Genomic DNA, 25,255 nt, shown 5'->3' on the forward strand with positions numbered 1-25,255 from the left:
GAAGCTATTAGCTAACGTTAACATATATATGACATCATACAATAATCATGTCAAGGACACTCAAGGTCACGGGTAATTATGTCTTGCATGACCGCGGCGCATGATTTCTAAGGGTAATCATGTCAAGTTCGTACGCTTTGCATTGATTGCGGACAGTGAAGAAGCAAAAACATGACTTCCATTTTTTTTTTTTCGTTCATTGTATAATGAAACAATTATTAGATTCGGTTTTTGTGATATCCAGAATAATCGAGGCCTCGGTAACGGTTTTCAGCCTCAGCCTTAGGCTTCGGCTGATAACCCCTTCCTCGACCTTGATTATTCTAGAGATCACAAAGACCTCATCCAATAATTGTTTATTATCTCTTACATAACAGACGTTCCAAAATCCGTTGTTAATAAAAACGATTTCAGAAAATCGCAGTGTGAACACGGCATTGGCGTTTCTACACTTAATTACAAGATTGACGGTTATACACTTGCATTCATATATTTATGTCAAGATCTATATTCATGCACCTATCTCTATTTGTATAGGTAATTGTATGAATTTGAGTGCAATTCAGTGTTTACACTACGAGTGATATTTGAAAATTCTTTTAAATTGCAAGAGCCTAAAGACTCATGCAATTTTGGGAAAATTTTCAAATATCACTCGTAGGGTAAATCCTGCATTGCACTCGCATTCATACGATTACCTGTACAAATACACCAAGCAAACTTGCTAATCGCCGTTGAGTCCGGGATCGTGCTCAATTCAATGACGTCACCCAAGGCAAACCATGAACCAATCGCTGTTCGAATTCTCGTTCACGTGACAAGCTTTCGAGGCCATCTTGATGCATCCCTAATCTTTTGGAAAAGCATACTCATCTGCTCGTATTGACCGGAACTGTCGTGACTGCGTAGCGTTACAACCGGATGTCATATTTAGTGCTTAGATGATTAAAGATGATTTACAAGTGAAATTGTAACAAGAGACAAGTATTGTGAGAGACCCGAACACAACGCAAACAACACGAGGATCGAGAGAGAAACTATTTTGTATTATTTTCGTTTCGTTTTGTCATGAAACCCGGAAATTGTTCACAACATCGAGAGTCTTTTGTGTACCGTACAACTTCGGGACAGTATCTATCGAAGGTTCTGCTCCTCTGTCACGTTGAAAGAATGGTGACCATATTTGGAAATGTCTGTTTGTAGTGAATCCTATGTCAATATTTGCCTAACCGGAGTCCTGAGTCTGTCCCGAGTCTGTCCCGAGTCTGTTCTGAGTCTGTCCCGAGTTCGTCCCGAGTCTGTCCCAAGTCTGTCCCGAGTCTGCTAACATTTTTCATGCTTTTCGAGCGATCGGTGAGCGAAATTCAAGGGTAAAATGGAGAGTTGAACATTAGAACAAGAAACAGAAGAACACACTTCAGTGCAGCCATTTATTTCTAGTGTTATGCAACCAGGTCAACTGAAGATTACCTTTACAACAAAATACTACTAGTACAAACATAATGTTGCTATTACAGTCATACCCCAGGCACTATGGTTACACCAAAGGATACCCAGCAAAAGGACTTAAGAACACTTTTCATTGAGTGATTATCGCGCATGCAGATTACAGTACGTTTCCTTGGGATGATCAGGATCACTCGAATCATGGTGCATCAATGGAACCAGTTTACCCAGAGTGAATTTATCGGCTCCTTTGAAGCACCATGATCTGAGTGATGTTGGTTGATTAATTCTAATCCGGACCATGCCAAAGAAACGCACCCTTTATTACAAGCTCTAAAAGAATTATTTCAAAATAAATGTCGAGAAATCCAATACTGTACACCAACAATTAAATGTCCTTTATCAGGCACCTTTTTGAACCAGAAAATGTGACATGAAATAAAACTCCTCTTCCTAAAAAGCATTCAGAATGAACGTAGGAAATAAGAGAAGACGGTGTTACTTCAGCACAAAAATAATTTGTAAAAGCTTAGCTTTGAATTGTGTGACGGCGTAACCCCTTTGGTATATACAGACATGTTTCAGTCACGACACTCGAAATATAAGTCCTCAGCATGTGGTACAGACCATGTCTATTCAAATGCTAGTGGTGCAAAATTATTCAATTCTTTCTTTTCCGATCCGTTCCAAACGAAACAAAAATATTACAAATACTGCAAAAAGAACCCTCCTTTGTAATACCTGTGATGCCACTACAGAACAAGATTGCCGAGACACTCGTTGGGCCTTCAATCATCCTTAATAAAGCAAGACCAACATTTCATTCTAAAAGCACAACCATTGTCTCCGGTTATCTCCAGTCATTAAAACACTCCACATGTAACTAGAATGTGGAGGAATCAGATCCTGATATGAAATAATAAATCCCGTCCACACGTACTCATGCATTCAGCTTAGAAAGAAATCGTTTGTAATTGGGTATTGATGGAAAAGCGTATTGATTTAGAGTGAGAAGTGTTGCTGCAATGTGAACCGTTCGGCAACACTGAGGCCTATCAAGCCAACGAAATGCAAAACCCAAAGTCTGGCCAATTTCGATTTTGTGACCGTTTGTTTGTTTATTCATTTCTTTTCTCTAATGTTTAGCTTGAGACACTCACTCTACCGTCGCTCAAATCATAAAGGTGTGTCTCTTATGTGATGTCAAATAATGTTCGCGCTAACCCTTACTGCCCTTACACCCAATATCTAAAGGAATAAAATTAAGAAAAAATACGTTTTTTTGGAGTCCACCATTCCCATTACAAAAAATACAAATAATTCATTTTCACGTTTACCAATTTAAAATGTTAAGCAATAGTTTGGCATGTCTGACGGGAAAAAAATAATCATACCTTGTAAATTACCCAGCCCGAGTTTCCAAATTAGATTTTAAAGGTTTGAAGACCAAATATATTATATTTTTAGGAGTTGAACGCAAAAATTCACATTGTAATCATTATTTCACTGAATGAATACATATATATCCTGGATATAAGACAATTTAACTTGACCAGGAATGTTACGTATTTTAATTTCATGCAACAAAAACAACCCATGTTTTCCACATTCTCATAACTCATGCGAACCACGAGCCTTCTCTCAGATATCGCAACATAAGGGACGGACCATTGTATTTTGGAGGGGACAGGTAGACAATTTTCTGGAGCATGAAATTTTTTTCTCGCCTTAAGGTTGTGCATGATTTGTTTGGTGGGCAATATCTTGTGCAAGAACTTTTTAACATCAAAAATAGGACCGTATAGTTGAAAGCATTTGCTCGTGTTTTTTGTTTTGTTTTGTCTTTTCTCTATAGCTCTCCTTGCACGATGTTTTTTTCCAGCGGTTTTAGCTGTGCAGGATTTTTTTTTAAAGAAATTGCCCAACCCCCCCCCCCCCCGCCCCCCCTCTATTTAAAAAAAATATTGGTCCGTCCCTAAGAGCCTGCAGTGTGTGACCTTGCCTTTCACAAAGGTTCATTCCCATAATAATGCGTTTAATATAAACGTATTACCAAGGGATTCATTTCACTGCAGTGAAACACGGACACTACAACATTGTCAATTGAACACTGTCTTGGTTTATGAAATACCCACAACGAGTTTAACTGAGTCTATTTCTTCTCTTTTCAATGAAAGGCCAATAAAAGTATGAAATGTTTCCGTTATTTTCTCTCACACTTACGCTTTTCCAACCTTTTTGTTCAAGTGTGCACTTTCAAAAGTTCAACGTCTCTTTCCAAGCCACTTCATGTGAAGTTCATAAATCAACATAATTCAGAAAACAAGCCAAACTTTCGTCAAGAGTCACTGTATCACTGCAGTCCTGAGTGGCATGAAATTAAAATACGTAATGGAATTAAGGACGGCCATATTTGTAGATCTCGTCATAATATGTTGCCTGAAAGTGCCTTCTTGCTGTGACTGACGGGAAACTATCAAGCCAACTAACGACTGTAGCGCTATGGTCACGAATCCATTTTATATTGGCGTCTATACTTTCAAGGCTTTGTTTTACAGCCAGTTTGCCAGATCCAACAGGTTTACTCTCAAAAAATTTCTTCACCTAAAAAATCAAAATAAATCAACGTATGTCAGTCGACTACAGTTAAGCCCACGGTTCCACCTTGCTGGTCAGCGCTGATGCAAGGGACCATAAAATAGTAGCTACTCATGGGCTTAGAGAGTAGGGACGATGTACGCTCTTTATCATCGATATCGCTTGTAAATTCCAGAGCTGAGTATAATAACCAAGCATTCTGGACACTCAAATTATTCCGCTATAATAATCTCACAAGAGGTGATCACAGTATCATTAAGGTACGCTTGCCAAGCTTAGTCACATGTGCTATGCTGGCAAGCAAACATGGACGCTGGTTAATAAATGAAATTTCGTCTATTCAGAAAAACATCCCTTCCAAGTTGGGTAGCTTCGAAGCGAAATGACTTAGGAAAAGGAGTGAGAGCTTCGATCGCGATACAAATTTCTTCAAGAAATGGTTTTCGATTGCCCAATAGCAACCAAATTTTCCCAGCTAGTTAGGTAACTTTGTAAGTCAAAACTCAATACTAACTTGGGTTTTCATTTCCTCTGTGTTGAAATGAGCGGTGGTGGCCTTGATCAAGCGACTAAAATCAAACGAGCCCGTACCATATCTACAGGAAAAAAAACGCAATTGAAGTTTGTTAACATACCTTCCTCGCCACGCGCGCATTCCGCACCCGACCCCAAACTAAGAAAACACGCGCGCATTCCACACCTAACCCCATACCGAGGATCTTACAAGAGACACTTCTGACACAACACAAAATAAAGAATATTGATAACAGAATATGGATACCTGTGATACAGCTTTTCATAGTTATCTTGCACAAACTTCCACGCTAATAGGCGCCCCTCTGGATTATGAGCTACGGAATTAATGACAGCTACCGTGTCCTGAGAGCGAATCTTGGTTTTTTTCAGCGAATATGTAAGCAGCCTAACAGAATTAAAGAGGAATGAAAAAAAAAGCGGTTAATGAATTTGCTGATCATGTTAAAAAAATAATAATGAATAAATGTCCTAATTGACCACTCCTTCAGTGAACATTTCTCGGCCAAAGGAAACAAACACTAAAACAAATAATGTAAATGAGCATAACATGGCTAAAAATCTAGACTGGCAGGAGGCCGAAGAGTTGAAGACGGGATCACCGTGAAACAACCCCAGCTTATGGTCGGTCAGGCGCCCTAACCACTGGGCCACACTGCCCCCATCTTCCAGAATGACTGGAATATAGTTTGAATCAAGCTGCAAATTAAACTTAAACATCCCAACTTTTGTGTCATGTTGTTAACTGTATTAAACCATTCTTATCGAAAAGTAGAACAAACGTTTCTTTTTACCTGCTTAAAATTTCTTTGTTGCGGCTGTTTGTGAGTGCGTACATTAATTTCCTTTTTTCCGACGGAACAGCCTCAGATTCGAATTTTCCGAAAACTTCGTCCCAAGTTGCTTCATCTGCATACTTAACCCCCGTGGAGTAAACTATGTTTCGTAAGTTGGGTGTGATCCTGGAATTAAAAAACATATATCTTCTAAGACGTTAAGAGATTATCAATTTGCGATGAAATGATGACATAATCACTTGATGGGGGTGTCATGTCTTTTCAGTTCTTTATTAGAAGGGCTAGCTCACAACACATCAGCTGTTAGTACTTGAAAGCAGACTGACAGTAAACTTAGTGATATTATGTTTTCGCTCGCACAGCAAATCAGTTTTCCAACAAAAAGTCTCTAACGCAATTAAGAACATGCTAGCAATCTGCACACCCAATACGAATTCTCCGAAGTTGAATGTTCTCTTTCCTCGTTTGATTCTCATTACACTCATTGACTGCTTTCTATTACTGAAGTGCAGAATGTTTGGTAATTGCTAGTGGGAAAAAACTTGCGATCAACTGGACAGAATACTGATTTAAACGGGCTGAAAAAAAGCTTGTTTCTACGGTGAACAAATAGGAGGCGAGAATACTCACGATGCTCCGTGACCAAGCCAGCCATCAAACAAATCCAAAGCTAAAGGTGTGTTTGTTCGCTCCTCCCGAGGAAGAACATCTTCATATTCGGTGGCCAAATGCAACACAGTTCCGCGAAGATATCTACAAGAGTAGCGCAAACAAAGTCATGTACAATGAATCTTCTCAACACGGAGAAAATTCTTGTTGTAATCTTTACACAAAACTTCTGCCATGGACATCTGCAACACACGTTTTTGAGTTTTGCCATGGAACGGGACTGGTTAACTTGTGACCATTAGCTTGTTTTGTCTTAACCAATGAGTCTTAGATGTGCAAGTCAAGAATGAAAAAAATGTAAAACAAGTAGCACTTCAGACAACACACTCTTTAGACCCAAAGCCTAAAGAGAAGAAGAAGTTGGCCAAAGAAATTTGCCAAAAACGTTGGCCAAAGAAGTAGGCCAAAAAAGGTGGCCAACAAAGATGGCCCTATCGTTTGCTGACGTAGCAGACTGCCATCATCAGTTGCTCCTGGCGGCACCTTTGAAAAAGGATCTTCAGTTCAATCCGATGCGTTCCTTATGAGAGAAGCTAAGAATGATCACTGCCCCAACATAGTGCTCTTGATGGTCTTGATGGTCTGATTATAAGTCAAAATCCTTGAACCTAATTACAACTACGTGTTTACATGACGTAGCAGACTGCCATCATCAGTTGCTCCTGGCGGCACCTTTGAAAAAGGATCCTCAGTTCAATCCGATGCGTTCCTTATGAGAGAAGCTAAGTATGATCAATACCCCAACATAGTGCTCTTGATGGTCTTGATGGTCTGATGATAAGTCAAAATCCTTGAACCCAATTACAACTACGTGTTTACATGACAAAAAAACAATCACCTCTTCAAATGTGGGTCAGTAACGGCTTCTACCCAGCCCAACTCATTAGCTACGTCTTTGACAAGATGTAAGATGTATCTCTGGAAAGAAACGAATACAAAGAAACGAACAAATGAAAAATACAAGGTCAAGAAGGGAATTAGAGAATAGTATTTGCAGAGTCGTTTTTTGTATCACTTGTAATTTGTTTCCAAGCTTTTGGATCATTTTAGGTCCGCTCACAATTTTTCCATCGACGTAAAATTCAATTTTTCCAACTACTGTAGTACATGTACGTAAAATTCCATTTTTCCATCTGCGTAGAATTCAATTTTTCCATCGTCATAGAATTCAGTTTTTCCATCTTCTTCTCAAACCCCATAACAATGGAGGTTTGGATAGCCGGTCTTAATTAGCATAGATTTTGACGATGTTATTTCTCCGTTTGATCCTTAGTTACCTTACTCCACTGCGCGTTGTATGTTTAACTCTCTTCTCGGTGTTTGGATATCCCTATGAAAAGCTGTCTCTCGTGTTTGATATATTACGTAAATTTCAATTTATCCATCTACTTAAAATTCAACTTTTCCGTCTACGTAAAGTTTACTTTGAAATCGTTATGGTGAATGCTTTGAATGACCATGGTGGATCAACTTTATCTTACCTTATATTTGGGATAATATTCTGTTGATCCATTCAGAGTGTCGTAAGTGGAAAACTGAGTAGCAAAATAAGCCATGTTGTTAAGCGCCGATATCCATGGAACGTATTCTCTTTCTTGTTTAAGATATGGCGTGAGACTCAGGGCCACTTCATCTGACAACATGCCGCTCCTAAAAAGACGTTACATCAAATATCACAGTGTAGTCAGATTAAATGCACTGTTCCTTTAGGTTTCCATAATTAAAGGGAAACAATACGAAGCAAGCCTGCCAATGAATTGAGGTGAAGTTGCCTCGCAAGTCAAATTAAAAGAATGTGCTGATGTTGACAAACTGCCACTCACCGAGCAAGATTGAAAGCATCATCAAGCAAACCTGCACGATCTGCACCACTCAGTCTCTGAATACAATCAGAATTATTCATTGATCAGTTTGTATCACAACACTCTGGGAAAATTATCGGCAGATATATGGCAGATACTTCCTAAAGAGAAGACTGTAACGCTAAACTGGAAATGCTATGTCACAAAAAACTCAAAGAACCCTAAAATTGCAGTAACTGTTCTACTTGTTTTAAAATATTCATTTTTTTAATCAAATTTTGCCCCATAACCTCAACAGCTTATCTAAGAGGTTTCAACACCGACCTAAGCACATTAAATAAACAGACCCCTGAGGGAAAAATATGAAATACATGTAAATATATGAATAAAAAGCCAATGGAATAAATAAATAAAAAGATAAATAGCTACTGTAAGTAACCTGATTACGATAAAACTGAAAAGCGTTTCGAATAGGTACTCTACAAGTTTTAAATAGTACTTTCCAATAGCACAGTTAAGGAGAATATTACGTACACTGGCTCATTCCAGTTTATCGAGTTTACCTGATGATGTGTGTTCAGCTGATGAATTAGTTTGTTCCAGTTTTCACTCTCATAGTTCACGCGGTAGAATCCACTTTGTCCAGCATTCATTTTGATCCATGAATTACCACTAATTGCATGAGGTAAACGAACTACCAAAGAGGAAAGTGTATTAGTATAAAAATTCAGTTATAGTGGGCAAGCATGTACTGACATGAAATTTCAAATTTGTGTTTGCTCGCAGCCTCAAATCTAAAGCTCTTCATAATTCTATTACCTATTGGGCGAGCATTGTATGGAAGAGTCTCCCAAAGAACTTAAAATCAAATACCAGTTTCTCGGCATCCATGAAGAATCTTAAGAATTATTAGAACGACATCCACAAGATTTCATTCTATGCAACTTCTATAGCGGCAAATACATGAAAGAACATTGATGATTTTTTTTAATTGATTAATTTAAAGTAAAAAACCTATTAAGTACATAATTATTACAAAAGATAAAATAACGGTCTACATTATTATTTTCTTGTGACTACATGACTACTGGAAGTTGTTTTTGGGAGTCACAGGTTATTCTGGGAAAGAATGAGTAAAAGGGCCCAAAATTTACTATGCAGTAATTTTATCACTTGCTTAAACTTTTATATCAATCTTTGGAAACTACAAGTACACGTAAAGATCAATTTTGGCTTATTTATAATACTCAATAATATTATTTTATTTTTTAATTACATCTAACTAATACTTCAAGCAATGTCAATCAAATAAGATAAAGATACAATCAGGCCTAATTTGCATAAGCTTTTAATTATAGTTTAGGGTTCCTTTTGCCACTTTTGTACCTGTAACTTAAATTACTGTTAGTTACTGTACGTGTTGTGTTTTATCATTTTGTGTGCAAATCCATCAGGAAATAATTAATAGAATTAAATAAAATAAGTCCAAGTTCTTACTCTGTTCAGATCGGTGTTTTATTAGTACAGCATGTCTCTGCTCTGAAACCTCAGTCACATACGTTAAGGGAACTACCCAAAGCAATCTGCAGAAATAGACAAACCACGTCAGCCAGTAAAATTTGGAACGAAATTTAAGTTGAGCCATATTAACTATTGTATTTGATTACCTACAATGTTTCAGGTTAATCTGTTGTTCCTACCATTTGCATTATAATAGTCATAGATTACGCCAGTTCACCTGGTGCAATGTTAAACAGGTGCAACAAATAGGACACTGTACAGCAGACTTACTCATCAACTGAAGGGGACTGCATGTCACCGTGAACAAGAAAGTGTTTCTGTGTTACATGAACTATCTTTGGGTCATTGCCATCTTTCTTAACTGTCATCACAGGGAAGCCCATTTGACTTGTCCATGTCGTCATCATTTCTGTGACATCAAGTCCACTCCCACCATGCTGTCAAAGCCAAAGTGCATTTTGTTAGACAAAAAATATTTGTAATACAGTTGAATTTACCTCAAATAGTTGCCTTAAGGCACTATGAGCTGGTATTGCAGAGTAGCAAGGGACACAATAAATCAACTTATCATTGTTCATTTAAATTCACCTGTCCACTTTGTATTTGTTCTGTAAGGCATCGCCAGAGATCATTTGTCTCTGCATTACTAAACTTGTACGTCTGAAGGTAATGTTGCAATCCCTGGAAAAAAACATCTCTTCCAAGAACATCCTCCAACATCCTGATAATGGCTGCACCCTATAGATGAAAGGTCGTCCACAAAATACACTGAGAACTCAACATGAATATCAACACAATATAGACACGTAAATTGTTCGAATTTAAAGGAGTCACATTCATGCAGCAAAAATGTACACTGAATGTACCTGTTTTTTTTCATATTTCTCTCTTGCTAGCGATGAGAAACCAATTGAAAGTACAGCAAAAACTTTTTTCTTGGAATTTGCACCGTAAAAGCTACAGAGAGCTATCCACAAATATGAACACTGAAATGATATTTCAGTTATAAATATAAAACATCAGCTGGCAGGTCAAACCAAAGCCAGATACATGTAGTTTTCTTAATTTAGAGTTTGTACATTTTCATCTATCATTTGATTAGCTCTCCCTCACAACAAAATAACATTCTGCAAGTTATTCTGGGGATCACACTTTTCTGACTTGCACAGCTGCACGGTACATGTAAATCAGTAATTTCAACAACCATGTGACTGTGGATTTTCACTCACCTTGTCATAAGAAATTGAATCAAATAAAGAATTAATCTGTGCAGGGTCCTTCACTTCAGCCATGATGGGGTGAGAGTTAGTGAGTTGGTCCAAAGCAGTTGAAACTTGGAATTTGTCAAGAAAGAACTGATCCATCATTTTCCATTCAGGGTGGATATGGTCTACTCCAACATTTTCCATAAAGCTGGCAAATCCTTCATTTAGCCAAAGATCATTCCACCACTCCATTGTAACTAAGTTACCAAACCACTGTAAATTGAAAAACATTTATAATATCACCAAGAGAGTGATATACATGTATACTTTATCAATAAACAAGCACAATTGTAGCAATTACAACAAAAATACTTGACTCGACAAAAATTTACACTGTATGCACCACATATATCTTAACAAACAAATAATAAAGTCACATCTACTATTTATAGTAATTTAACTGTTCCAAATTTTATTAACACAAAAACTTATAATTTAATTTTTGCCGCTGCTGTTTTACATTTCAAAGGAAACATGACTTCTCCTAAAAGTATGACATTTCAGTGACATTGAGTGCACAATTATCTTTATTGCTGGCAAACATCTCTGACACCTTCACAAAAAGTACAATATAGAAACAGCATATCTAAATCAACAATTAACACCTTAAAAGAATGTCAAGAAAAGCTTAGCTACAAGGCCTGCCTTACAAAATGCTCCTCAGAAGAAAACAACCAAAATTCAATGCCTTAGCTGACTACAGCTATGCTGAACGTTTTGTCTAATTAGCTGACATCAGCATTTTCTACATTTAAATCTTTTTTCATTGATATACTTAAACTATGTAATTCCACCACATAGTTACAAAATCATAAGAAAAACGCTGCTGTATTGCAAATGTATACAGCGGTTTCATACCAACTTGAAAGTTATAAGTAACAATATATTGTTTAGGCTTATAACTTATTCAAGGTTTTATTGATTAATAATTATTGATCTTCAAGAATAGTTTAACTCAGTGAGGAGGTTTTCTTTGCCATCACTGAGGACTACAGAGACTCGAAAAATATTACAAGATCTCAGGATTCTCTCAGCGGCTAAAATGTAGTTCTTGTTGTTCACAACCAATGTTCAGTATCTTGATTGTGTTAACAGTGGAAATTGACATGTTATTTTGTAACTTTGATAATGGCAACACAATGTCACCAAAACGTTATACCTTTTCTAATCATATTTCTTTCACAAACTGTTATGTTAAGCCAGGTACAAACAGCACATATTTTAAAGTAATGTACATGTTAAAAGGCATTACTCAAAAAAAGTCAAACAATTCAGCAAGTAAAAATGTGACCACAATTAGTAGTCAAGTTGCACAACATTTTTTAGAGAATGATATAACCTGGTGTGCCAACTCATGAGCCACAACCACTGCGACCCATTGTTTGTTGCTGTGTGATGACTTGCTGGGGTCATACAGGATTGAGGTCAAACGGAATGTAATTAGACCCCAGTTTTCCATTGCTCCAGTTGGAAAGTCGGGAACAGCAATGAAGTCTGCATACAATATCATCACAGTAAGGTCAAAAGTTTAGACTACAATCATTAAATTTATTAGTATCAGTTTTTATTATCAGTTTTTTTATTGTAATCTCACGTACATTTATCAGACAAATTTGATTTATTTATTAATAAGACATTTGATTTACTATAATTAAGATATTACATGTAAAAGAGATTCATTAAGGGACTATTCTGACATTAATTCACCATGTTCACACAAAGTGTACACACTAAATGTGGACAATGTTTCTACTTCAGTGTGATTATTTTAGAAATTTATACCTTCACTCACCTTTGACACAATATTAATACAGATGTATGTTAACTATATGGCAAGGTAGTCGTAAACCAACATTTCCAATTGGTTCTTTCTTGTCAAGATTTTGCCACACAGACTGTTTCCATGAAAACAGTCATAAACCTTGAATTTTTTTCCAAAGCTGACATTAATCCAAATAAAAGTGCCATATAATAAACTACTTACTAACCTAGCTTGATCAAGCCCTACTGGGGAATATCGGCTCTCTGTTGTTTCAGTACATATGGAACTCGTTGCACTCAGTCTGGGACAGACTTTAGGCCAATATTCCTCAATACAGCCCTTATGCTCAGTTAGTACTTAAGAGGTTGATTTTCAACATTAATGGCATAAGCCAGTGATATTTTAACATTGTTGCTTAAACTTAAGTTAATGGTATTATTTATTTACACAAGTTTGATAGTCACTAGGGCTGATCCCGACAGAAAACGTCATCTGCTAACAACATCTTTATTTCCTCGTTACATTATTACTAGGGCTTGATCACCATTAATTTTACTGAATTCCTGAATGTAACTGTTATTCAAGTTTATTTTCAGGTTTTCTACATGTACCTGTTTTTCAAGTGTTATTAAATAAAATAAAACTTTCTTGTAGTTTAGTGCTAGCTTTTAAAATTAATAATAAAAAACAATTTTAATTTAACACTTGATCAGCATTCTAACTGACTGGCAACTATAATTCTATCTTTTATAAGCCTGGGAAGACATAATAAGTTATCACTGCTATTGTATTCCCATCACAGTCGAACTTGCATAATTATGAAATCAGTGTCTTGCTTCTTTGTTTTAAAACAAATAAAAAATTAGTCGCAAATGCTCAGATCTAAAAAATATAGTTTAGTCATATTATTATTTAATTATTAGTTTTAATAGTGGAAACATAATTGTCGTGTCAGTGTCAAATAAATTTATATCAAAATTATCAGTTTTTAAAATGCATTCAACAACAAATTCAGAATAGTTAAATTATTATTGAAAGTTTATTATTAGTATTTTAGGTTAAAATTTACCGTGTATTCAAATTTATAAAAAGGAAATTTAATCTTGTGCAAAAAAGTTTACGTTTAAAGTAAAAGGATGTGAAGGAAAAGACAAAATAAATGTAATACAATTTCATAATAATGCTTTGAGCAACAAACAAATAGTCAACAGTGGTTATAAGCTTTATGTAGTTGGACAGCAGTTACTGCGGACATGACACAATGAACAAAAATCAATTCACACAGTATACACACAAAAAGAAAACATTCTGCTGGCATAAAACAAATGCCAAACAACTACTTAAAGTAAAAACAATTAATTAAATAAAAATCCAAAACAAAATAAAACAAATCTAACCCACAACATTGTAATAAAATTATGCACATGTACATGTATGGTACAGAAGATTGAAAAAGCCAGCACCAGAGGCAAGAAAGTAGAACAGATAATTTCCCAGAAAATAACTGACTTAACATTGTACAAGTCACATATCTGATAAACAAACCTGATGAGCAAGCTCGTGGGCAACAACCACAGCAACCCACTGCTTGTTAGAGTCAGAGGATTTGTTCTCGTCATACAACAAAGAGGTCAAACGATAGGTGATCAAACCCCAGTTTTCCATAGCTCCGGCAGCAAAGTCAGGGATGGCTATAAGATCTATTATACACGAAGCCATTAGATAACAGTAACATTATTGGCAAAAAAAACATGCCTTTCTCTTTCAGCCCCAACCCTTATTTGTCACTCCTTACTGACGTACATGTACATTGACCAATTATGAAAAATTAGAGAATTTATTGATAAATACACTCCAGATGGCTAATTTCTCAAATCTACAGCATTAAGCTGAATATGTGTAAAATGGCTGTTCTTTATCTCATGGGCCATTTAGTACTTATTGTGTAATGTCGATAGCAATAAATTAAATTAACCACAATATTCATTGCACAGTACATGACAAAAGTACTGATAGAGAAGGAATTTGCTATTCTGTACATGACAGTCAGTTTTGTAAAAGAGAATAACCATAATTAGAGAAATGTTAAGTGTATAAAAGGGATATTTTAATGATAGTGGGTATACAGAAGTAAAATAAATGGTTATAATGTACTCAAATTGGCTCAGACAACTGAGAGTGGAAACCCTGTTTTAGTTAGGTTCACTCTACAAATGAGATTGGAATGTTTTTAGTTTATCAAAATATGTGCCAGTGATTGTTACTGTAACAGAGAAAATAAGGGGCTCTATGCTCTTCTAGGTTTTAAGAGTAACAATACTTTTGTACATTTGTGAACATACCTTGCTTTGGAAGTGGATAGTCAACATTGAAGATTGTTTCATAGTATGATAGAACCTTAACCCCAACCTCTAAAGCAAACTGTCCTTGCTCAATTTGTTCAGTAGGTGCCCAAACACTGACCTAAAAACAGCCATGAAAAAAGGAAGAAAAATACAATAATTAGAGAGAAAGCCACATCAGCCTTAGCCTCATGCAGGTCCTCTATCCTGCTCAAATTGGAATTTGTATGGAGATGTTGGTTTTTGTGGAGGGAGGAAAATCTGATAACCCAGAGAAAAACCCTCGAGCAGAGCAAGGAGAGAACCAACAACAAACTCAACCCACATAACGAACTGGGCCAGAATCAAACCCGAACCACATTGGTGGGATACATACATACATACATACACTTCATTTCAACTCAAATTATCAGAGTAGCTCTATTGAGCTAATATCTTCAAGAAAGAATAAAATAAAATAAAAATACATAAGTCAATTTATGTATTGATAAATGCTTGGGATGCAAGCGTTCTCGCCACTACGCCATCCCTGCTCCCATTACATTGATCAATCATAATCTTTGCAATGACTGCAGGTAAACAGGGCTATAAATTGCAACTCACTGGTCACCAATGCGACCAAAAATTGAGCACTGGCGACTAAGTTTGCAGAACTGGTCGCCAGCTGGCGACTCGCGTTTTGTCCGATAACTAAAGAAAACCACGACACAACTTTTGTTTTCAAATTTTTATATTAGGAAATCAATTGGATATGGTAGCTAGTATACAACTCACCTTTCCGTCCCCAGTAAAATAATGCCCGAATATTACAAGATAATAGAAAAAATTGAATGTATTTCGACACGTCGATACTGCATTCACGGCACGCCCCATTGTTTCAGCGGTTTCTTCCAAAACTGGGATCACAGACGCACTTCAACACCATGTGCGTTTTATTGACCGCGAAAATGGTGGCAGATACCAATCAGTTGAAGGAATTACGCAAGTTTTTACGTGCCGGAAATGAAGATTCAATCATGGCGTTGTTTGTTGCAGCAAAAGGCGTCGAGGAAAGCGAGTCGAAAATAAAGAACGGCATTTTGAAGAAGTAGCAAAGGGAAAATACGCAAGGTCCCATGTTTGTCTCACAATGAAAACCACGGACTTAAAACGTTTCATGCTTCGCTTCATTTAAAATGACTATGGAGACAACCATCACCTTCGGACCAGAGACATATCACCTGAGAACAACAGTAGCTTTATAATTAAGTGTTACTCGTGTTGTTTTTAATTGTTTTCGCTCTTCAATTGTGACTTTTCTTGCATGTGAAGTAACATATAAAATCGTGTTGTTGTGTAAGTTATATATAAAATAAGTTGGCAACCAAAATTTATGATCTGGCGGCCAAAATCTTTCTGTTAGTTGCCACGTGGCTCCCAAACGAAAAAGTTAATTTCGAGCCCTGGTAAAAGATTTCTGCAGTCCCTATAAAGTGTAGTTTGTACCCTACAATGGGGAGATTCCCCTCCATTTAAAGTTTCATCATCTGAGATCACTGTCAGAAGTGTTTTACTCAAAGAACACCAGAACCGTTCGATGATGACGGTTAGTTGACAAACTGGTATTAACAATTGCTAAATTAATAGCTTCTTGATGATGTATATGTAACAATGAAGAATGCACACAGAATGTGAGCTAAAAGTTCTCACCAAAACTGCAATGTTGCTATAGTGCAAGAGTACATGTAATATCTAATCATTACAAAAAAAAACATACATGTAGTTTCCAAAGACTAGAATCTTGTCCCTCAGGACAAGGGTGATGTCATCCAAGACAAGACACTTAAATTTAGGGTAAACTTGTATTTAATTCATCAGACCTGTACTGTGTTAAAAATTACCTTAACACCACGTGAAGTAACATCTGATATGTTTGTAAAGTCACAGACAACAAATGCCACAAGATAGGTGCTCATGTTAACACTTTTTTGAAAGTGGTCGGTGCAAAGCTCAGAAGCATCACCACACTAGGATAAAAGAAATCAACCAAAACATCAACAATCATTAATAGCACATAGCAATGTGGTTCCAGTGTACTGGACATTGATAATGTAGAGCATAGTTTTATAGAATGACCTACATGTAACTTTATCGTGGCATTTTTAGATTTTGATGTTGGCCAGGTGATGAAAATCGTTTTTTATATTACTTGACCTCATCAAAATCTAAAATACAGTGACAAAGGTCCATTTACATAAATTTATGTACATTTATTTTAGTATGTCTTGTGCTGTGTGTGTTGCACACCATTTGAGGAGATAATGGAGAACAATGTACTATACGTGGGGATATATGACCAACAGATGACCAACACATTACTAACAGCCAACCATACATTGACTGTTAGTAATAAGCCTAAGTTTCTTTTGGAGATCTCCTTGCTGCTTTTTGAGTATTGTCAATATCTTTTGTTATTATTTACATGGCAAATAAATGATGATGATGATGATGATGATAAGGTAACGATCGATAAGTCAGCCAAGTGTTGACCTACATGCTGGACACGTGATCACGCATAGTATCGATCAACACTTTATGGTGTGTCTGTGAAAAAATAAGATTCTGTTGACCAACTATTGACCAACCATCAACCCGGTGACAACCTACATGTATGTGTCGACAAAGTGTTCACTGACATATAGCCTGACTGATGATCGCGTCTTGATTGCTGGTATTGGAAGACCCGCGACCACGGGTAGCTTTCATACACATAATCCCATTTCACCAGTATTGTACAGTGGAGTGCATGGGAGACTAAACGATAAATGGCAACAACTCTTACCCCTTCAGTGTGCTGAACTGGCATGTTTGCCAATGCCACATGCCGTTTCTCTCGTGTTATGACAATAGAGAACTTTGCTTTCATGTTAGGTTCATCAAAACAAGGAAAGGCATTTCTGGCATCAGTTGGTTCAAAATGAGTGGTAGCAAGATATCTAATAAAGCAAACCACACAACAAGGAAATTAGTGTCCAATTAATTAAGCAATTAATCGTAACTACATGTATAACAGAATTCTCGATCGTTATTGGCTCCCTGTGCTTATTTGTCACGTAAGCGGCACGCGATCACGTGGGTGTTCAATTGCAGGTATCCAGTTTGAATTGGATACCTGTAATTGGATACCCACGTCATTCGCATGTCAATTATGTGCTTTAATGGCTTCCTTCGAACTGTTTCCTACAGTTTTCCAAATTTATGAAAAGCGCTACAGACATTTTTGCTCAAAAGAAGTTCTCAAAAGACATTTTCAATTCTGAAATTTGTTATAGGTACGATTACTTAGTAATTGGACCTTGTGTCATACAATTCAGGAAGTTATCGTGCTCATACATGTAATTTCAAATCGGTCTCGCACTTCATGTTCATCTGATTTTGAAATTACTCACGTGATTACTCCCTGAATTGTTCTCCACTCAGTCCAATTACTTAGCTCTTATTAACCGAGCAGGAGGTCTGTATGGGAGAATCTCGACCGAGGTCGTGAGAACAGACCGACTTAGCTCAGTTAATAAGATCTTTATTATATGGCACTAACCCCCCCAAATTTTTTTCCTTTAATAAAATCTACTAGTTTCCCTGATTACTTCAACGAAAAAATTATCTCGACTGAAAAAATCTGTGCATTTCTACAGGCGTTTTAACACGTAATTTCCATGTTGACGACCGCGCAAAGTGGGATCTGGGTCAGGCTACTAGTGACGTCACTTCAGGAACCGGTCTAAAACACTCAAGAGACTTTTGACTGAGCTTCAAGGGCACTTAAAACATTTCCCAGTTATTTGTGATTCATATTTTATTGAAACTGGACAAGAACTTTAAGTGAAAGAACTATATCATCTAGCATTACAATTCGGAGTCTAGCTACGATTTGGACGGCTGCGAAGGACATATTTTTTTCCATTTCGAAGTGCCGGTCGCCAGTCGTGATCGCCGCGTTGTATAATTATGTTTAGGTTGGGATCGACAATTTGCCAGTCCATTTGGTTTATAAAGGTACAAACAATGACTGAAGAGTTAGCTTACAGCTCTTAAAGAGTTATAAAGATGTCAATCAACACGAAGAGTTGGTAATTTGACTTTACGGAACGTGCAAATTTCGGAGTGTCAAAATACTTTTACATTCAAATATTAATTTCCCCCGAAATACAAGTTAAAATGCGATGTAGTCGTACTCCACTCCTGCCAACTTCTCCAGATCAATGATTGAAAATAGTTTTAACATAAGAGATAAGCAGAGATGCCGGCAAACAATATTCGAAGGTGAGGTAACTTTTCGCTTCATTGTTATCAACTGACCGTAGTATATGCATATTCAGTTACTGTGTACGACCACAAGCTATGCAAATTTGCATATTCCGTACTAATGAAATCGTGGAAAATCCTTCGACAAGATCTTGAAAAGAGGTTCAGAATACTTTCAGTTAAATCAATACATTTCTACTTCACTGTTATTTTGAATGAAATGTCCATTTTACACACGCTAATAACCTGGGAGTCCTCGACTTATTAGTTTGCGTTTCAGTTGACTGACAAGCGCATTCTTCTTTCAGCAGAACAATCTCCGTCGGTAGCTATAGAATTGAATCTTAATGGTTTGTTTCACTTTCCTCATATATTTATAAATGCTTGATCCATTCTAAGTTTGTAATTTAGATGTATTTCGTTCCTCAAAGACGAAGCTCAAAGAGCAAAACAACTCTGTATTCGGAATGGCCATTGAGAAACATGGCCAGATTACAGGCAACCTCTGGCATGCGTGTGTTTTTATTAAAATCCACAAATACATAGCTAGTTCACCAGTTCAAAGCCTCAACAATCTTCTTCGCGTCGTTGTAGAACGTAGGTTTCGTTTACTATTCGTTTAGACAAGTCTCTATTTCAAAACGTGATGCATTTAATTTAGCATGTAATTTCATCACCTATAGTTTCGTCTGGGACTCGGAGGATCGTTTGCGCTCAAAATAGTCAGATGGCTTCCAGCTTATCCCAAATTCATGTCTTATGCGGTACCTTGACAACTTCAAGCTTCCCACTAGAGATAGAGAAGAATATACAGGTCATGAAAATTTCTAGGTTTTTACAGTAGCAGCGAACCCAAGAACGAAGAAATCCTCAATGGCTCCCCGGTTTTAGCTTCGCACAGATCAGCCCACTTCTTTGGTCTTTTTCTCGTTTCTGGTAGAGTTTCATCAAGATAGAGGTATTGAATGAAGAGGAATACTCTATTCTACGCATCCTGTATTACTACAGCCTCCAACAACATATCTTCCTTGCATTCTACAACGATTTTGACACACACTATCGCATGTTCGCATACATTCTTCTCAAAAACAAAATATTGTTATTTCCGAAGTGACATCAAAGCCAACTCGTCCCATTCTCCACTATTCCTCGGTCGTGAACATGGAAAAGGGCAAATTTACAAACTTTAAAAATTCATAGAAAATTAACGAAAATAGCTGCAACGATAATTTTTTCACATTGGTAATCAGGAGAAAAAGGAAATTAATATTAGCGAAAAAAAATTTGGGGGGTTAGTGGCACTTTAATGTAACTGGTTTGTTGACATTTTGCTTGCAAACGGAGATGAGCGGAACTTAAACCTGTCAAAATTTGCTTGTCCTCTTTACTTTTTTTTTGTCATCAGGCTTTTTGGCACTTCCATAAATGATTGAGAAGAAAATAAAAGAAAACAGTGAACATTTTTGTATTTTGGTTTGCTACTTTTTCAATGCAAAATGAAACCGGTCTAGATGCCGGTCTAGATGCCAGTCTAGATGGGAAAATCTAGACTGCGGTCAATATCGATTTCAGCCAATCAAATTCGTGAATTCGGTAGTTCCCAGTCCTTGTGAGACACAGCCATACAATAATATTACATATCAAATTCATTCTATTTGCCCATGAAATAATTTGCATAAATTAGATACTCCTAGTCCGGATTAAATTCCGCCAAGATCACTCCGTTTCTGGTATTCATGTAACATATATAACCTCAAAAACTGCTGTAATTTTGTTAAGTTTAATTGCGACTTCTGGATATTCTGTAGAAGTAATTAAGCTCAATCATTTGCATACGCGCGCTTTCATAATTGGTTTATACATAAATTTTGTTGATAAATTTCTTCTTTTGTCAACTTCCATTACTTGCTATAATCTTGCCAGCAACAGAGCAAATATTAAAATGTAATTCACTAACGAAAACTCAACACATTAGATGCCAAAACTACTCCACAAAATACACACCATTCCTTAAAACAAGGGTGTACTTTCACAAGACTTTGTAACGGCGAGCAAAAATAAACTGGTAAGTAGGAACAAGAAATTTACACGAGTCCTCTCTCTATGCAAACAACACAAAAAAATAATTTCTGTCCTGCAAAAGCCCCCTTAAAAACACTTACAACAAGCAAATACTTATTAAATGAAAAAGAAATTATTTCCCGTGCTTATCTTGAGTCTGAACAAAGACCCCGCTCAAAATCATACCGCAAATAAAATTGTAGAGAGAACATAAGCTTATTCTCAAAAAAAAATTGACCTCGTCGAAAATAAAACATTGTTATGACACAGTGCAGGAAAAATCTTACCTTTCTTCACCTGATTTTGTCGTATATTTGCTCAAGTAGAATCCAGAAAGTCCCCTGCTTAACTCGGAATTGAACTCGATGATAAGAAAGTAAAATTTGCCTCCTTGAAGCTCAGAACCCAGGGTGATAGATAGCATTTCACCATGTAGTCGAGAAATACCCGTCACTTCTATTGGAACTACGTTGCTATCCGGGTTGTTCAAATCTGCAACTTCTCCTACCGCCACGTTGAAGTAACTAATGTTATTTCCAACATGGAGGGTAATATTGTTGGCCGCTTCATTACAATAGAGAAGAACGTCAACCTTCCCCGAGACCTGAAAAGTTGTCAGATTAGGATGCAAATACACAAGATATTCGATCGGTGATATGTGTCTCGGTAGTCGTAATGAGTTCGACTCTTGAGCATTCACTTCTTTTTTCGCTAAAGCAGCGTCCCTCGCCTGTCCAAAATCATGCCGAGAAATCTTCCTACTGTCACTGTTTACAGTTTCATGAGAAGAAGATGGCCGAGCCAAGACAAGAAGGAGCAACACCGAAATCAACAACAAAGCCGTTACGACGCCATAAATCGTCGTTTTCCCTCCAAACATTTCCCTCAATTTAAGTGCAAAGTTTGGGCCTCCGAATCTGTTCTTTCTGTAACGTTTTTTGTCGGGAAGAAGGGAAATATTGATGTGGTCTTCAAATTCCACGCTTGAGGAGTCAGATTCTTCCCGATGATCTGATTCCATATTCCGGTATGATATTTGCATTTGAATGGTAAATGAGTTGACAGCAGGCGCACGCAGCTGCATCCGCCTCCGTATCTTGTTAGCGCGTGACGTGATCCGTGATCCCGCGTGAAAACTGAACAAATACAGTACTTTCAGAACTTACAAACCCGGCAGAGAGAAAAATCTTGCGAGGCAAAATAGTGCCATTTTTAAAGGGTAGGCTTAAAACTAAGTATGGTTTTTCAAAGAATTTATCAACCACTGATAGCAAGTCAAATTATTGGCGATAGATGAGAATATCTGCCGGGCAGATGCAGATATGATAATTGTTATCGTCATTTGGATGATATTACTCAGCAGTGAGTTCTGCCAAATCTGAAAGGTTTGAATAAAATTCTCTGCGTTGTTTTTCTATCGATATGAATGGAAAAAATTTTATTTCCACTTTTTGTTGTCGACTTCGCTCGGAACTCTCCCACGCAGTAAATTACACAGATTGGCCTTCTCGAATGACGGGAACTGACAACTGATTATGCGGAAAAAGAACTCAACTGAAGATAATATTTCGTATGAGGAAGTTGCTTGTATTGCAGATATATTGTATCGGTCATATGATTCTGCTATTTTAATCTGGTAAAATAAGAAAATTCCCAAGTTTAGCAACCATAGAGACAAAGAGGCATTCTATTTTCGAAAGCTTATTTCAAATTGACCTGGTATTTGTTAAACCCCTATGATCGCAATAAGCCGAAAACTTTCGGTTCTATAGTAAGTTTTACAGTTTTTAGTCTGGTATATATAGTCATTTGAACAAAAGATGTGTTTTCAAGCTTTAATATTTTAGCAAATTAGTCAAAAGTGCGACAAATGTCTACTGAAAAAAAATTATTTGAAAATTCAACCAGCAGCTTGCGTCATTTAGAGTGAACAAAAATAAACAATTTATTATTTATAACTTAAATAATCTGTAGGTTCCGCTTACAGCACTTTCCGATCTTGTCGATCTCCGATCTTTTAATTAATTATACTTTGATAAAATCGTGTATGAACAACAAAGTGAAGATGTTCTGGACTCAAACTCAAATAGGGCATAATTGGAAATAGCAGGCACGTAATTGAGGGAATATTCTCATGACCAAATATTTCTTATAGCCAATATTTTTCTTGTTTACACACGATCAAGTATTAAAAGAAATGTTTCAAGCAACCATTATGGCAGCAATGACCAAGCACTTTGAAAACTCTCCCGTTTGCTAATCAAGCCAGGCAGTAAATAGCAAACACAATAGTAGCTGAGAGGAGGATGTTCATACAATTATTGAGATATAAAAGAGAACTTCAACATTATGACCGACCCGCACCAATATAGTTTTCATTTTTTATTTCAGTGAATATCAGAGAGTCCTGACGACAAAGTTGTCTTCTTAATGTTTTTCAAAAACCGTTCTCTCTTGGTCGAGTTTTTGCCAGACAAATTAGATACTCCCATTCAATCTTAGTTGAAGATATCTGTAATTTAAATAGCAACCTTGTTAATTACTAAATTTAAGCTTAGGTGACCGGTTTCCATAGAGGCTAATCATTTATGTTAATCTGAATTCGCCTGAACAAAGGGTTACCCTATCAACCATGCAAACTAAAGTGTTTGGTAACGTCTTGGACACTCTTTAAAATCAACTTCTTGTCTGACGTCAAGACTCTAATGGTGCTTGTCAATTCAATTAGTCAATCAAATTCTTGGGAAATCTAAACTGAGTTTACACATTTATATATGGAAAACAGAGCCTTTTTGATCAAATGAAAGATCACAAAGACAAAGGTGGGCGCACAACATCCGGACAAACTTTCGCTGTGTCTAGGCGCCTACCACGTTGGTTACTTTGATATAGGCTTTAGCCGATATCATTGAAGTCGATGAATAACACAAGTGGCAAAAGTATAAAATGTGATGATGTATTTTCAACTCCCATATTGGTAGTAGTCTAAGGACGACCGTGCCGTTTTTAAAATAGCCTCGTTAACAGTCAAAGTGTCGATATTAGCTGCATGGGGGTTTCAAATCTGACGTTATGTCATAGAAAGATATTATAAGGGTCAATAACCCCAGCTTTGTCTGGCTAGTGTCCGCAACTTAATATCCAAGCCCACCCCATTTTTCTTTCTTTTTTTTTTTTCGCTTACTAGCCGTGTTCTTTTCATACATAATGTATCCGTAATTCACACGTTCAAGATGTTCAGCGCCAAATAAAAATAAGCAATTGACGCCCCGAATTCCCTTCGGGCCTCAAGCTGTACGCTCGGGCCAAAAACACACAGACGATCGGCCCCTTCAGACTAGAATTGTTTAACTCTTCTAGGTAATCAATTATTGGAAGCTACAAGAAATGTCTATTCTAATAAGACAGATCGCAGTTTCAAGAATTATTGTGTTGGACATGCTTTCTTATTCCTAATTTATTCTCTTCTTTTGTTATTTAAAACAGAAAACAGAAGGAGTCAATTAGGGATAAAATGCATGCACACTGCACTAAATCGAGAGAGTCTTATGTAAGGTTGGCGGGACGCGGGATGGAAGGAAATTTGAAGGCGGGATGCGGGATTGCAATGGGTTGGCGGAACGCGGGAAGTTGTTTTTTTTCGTGGCTGGACACGGAACTGTTTTTTCCCGCGGGAAATGAGATGTAAGACGGTCAAGATTAGGTTAACAACACAACCAACACATGGTAACTCTCAACATTTCTATTCTTGCTTTTATGTCCACTCTTTCAAAGACCGTCCGAATTTCTGATCTTTATCAGCAAATCAATTTGCAGTCCGACTGCTGTCGCAAGTTTGTCCATTTTCTACGGAATCCATAAAAAAATTCTAAAAGGCAAGTCATATTTTAACCCGACAAACCGGTATCTCATCAGGGAAAAACATTTTACAGTACTTTGGAACGTGGCGGGATCTGATTGACGCGTCCGAAGGAAGAGGATGTTGCGAATCCTACTTTAGACCCTCTAATTCCTGAAACTCCTTTACAATCTGATAACAGGAAACAGGCTTTGCCTTCTGAGAGAAAGCTCATTTAGTCCCCATGAAGCAAGACATAGGGGGATACTGAGAAGGAACACTCAAACACAGGTGTAACTCATCCAAAATTGTCTTTTCAACTTAACTCAGAAACTT

The 25,255-nt window shown here is 37.0% G+C and overlaps 1 protein-coding gene across 2 annotated transcripts; it reads right to left on the reverse strand.

Moving 5' to 3' along the window:
• Window positions 1-1,416: 1,416 nt before the first annotated feature.
• Window positions 1,417-22,180, reverse strand: LOC110057215 (endoplasmic reticulum aminopeptidase 1-like). 2 transcript variants are annotated; one of them, XM_089275844.1, is made up of 18 exons: window positions 21,369-22,180; window positions 17,558-17,711; window positions 16,617-16,742; window positions 14,737-14,857; window positions 11,972-12,126; window positions 10,597-10,845; window positions 9,956-10,105; window positions 9,638-9,804; window positions 9,344-9,429; window positions 8,410-8,540; window positions 7,868-7,923; window positions 7,526-7,694; window positions 6,883-6,962; window positions 6,006-6,128; window positions 5,373-5,540; window positions 4,826-4,966; window positions 4,559-4,640; window positions 1,417-4,050 (listed from the first exon to the last, which is right to left on the reverse strand). In XM_089275844.1, the coding sequence occupies exons 1-18, from the start codon at window positions 22,163-22,165 to the stop codon at window positions 3,844-3,846; spliced, it is 3,162 nt and encodes a 1,053-aa protein (XP_089131970.1). In that variant the 5' UTR covers window positions 22,166-22,180; the 3' UTR covers window positions 1,417-3,843. The 2 variants fall into 2 exon arrangements, with proteins under 2 accessions (XP_089131970.1, XP_089131967.1); XM_089275841.1 differs by lacking the exon at window positions 11,972-12,126 and adding an exon at window positions 13,940-14,094.
• Window positions 22,181-25,255: the final 3,075 nt, after the last annotated feature.

Source organism: Orbicella faveolata, unplaced genomic scaffold (assembly GCF_042242905.1).
Source record: "Orbicella faveolata isolate gen_17 unplaced genomic scaffold, um_ofav_v1 contig_1, whole genome shotgun sequence".
Classification (NCBI taxonomy): domain Eukaryota; kingdom Metazoa; phylum Cnidaria; class Anthozoa; order Scleractinia; family Merulinidae; genus Orbicella; species Orbicella faveolata.

Excerpts from the sequence above, each read along its gene's own strand:
- LOC110057215 (XM_089275844.1), bottom strand. The coding sequence starts at position 22,165 with ATGCAGCTGCGTGCGCCTGCTGTCAACTCATTTACCATTCAAATGCAA. Across the intron at positions 9,805-9,955 it reads AACAAATACAAAGTGGACAG|CATGGTGGGAGTGGACTTGA; the intron begins GTGAATTTAAAT and ends TGGCTTTGACAG. Across the intron at positions 9,430-9,637 it reads CAGTCCCCTTCAGTTGATGA|ATTGCTTTGGGTAGTTCCCT; the intron begins GTAAGTCTGCTG and ends CTATTTCTGCAG.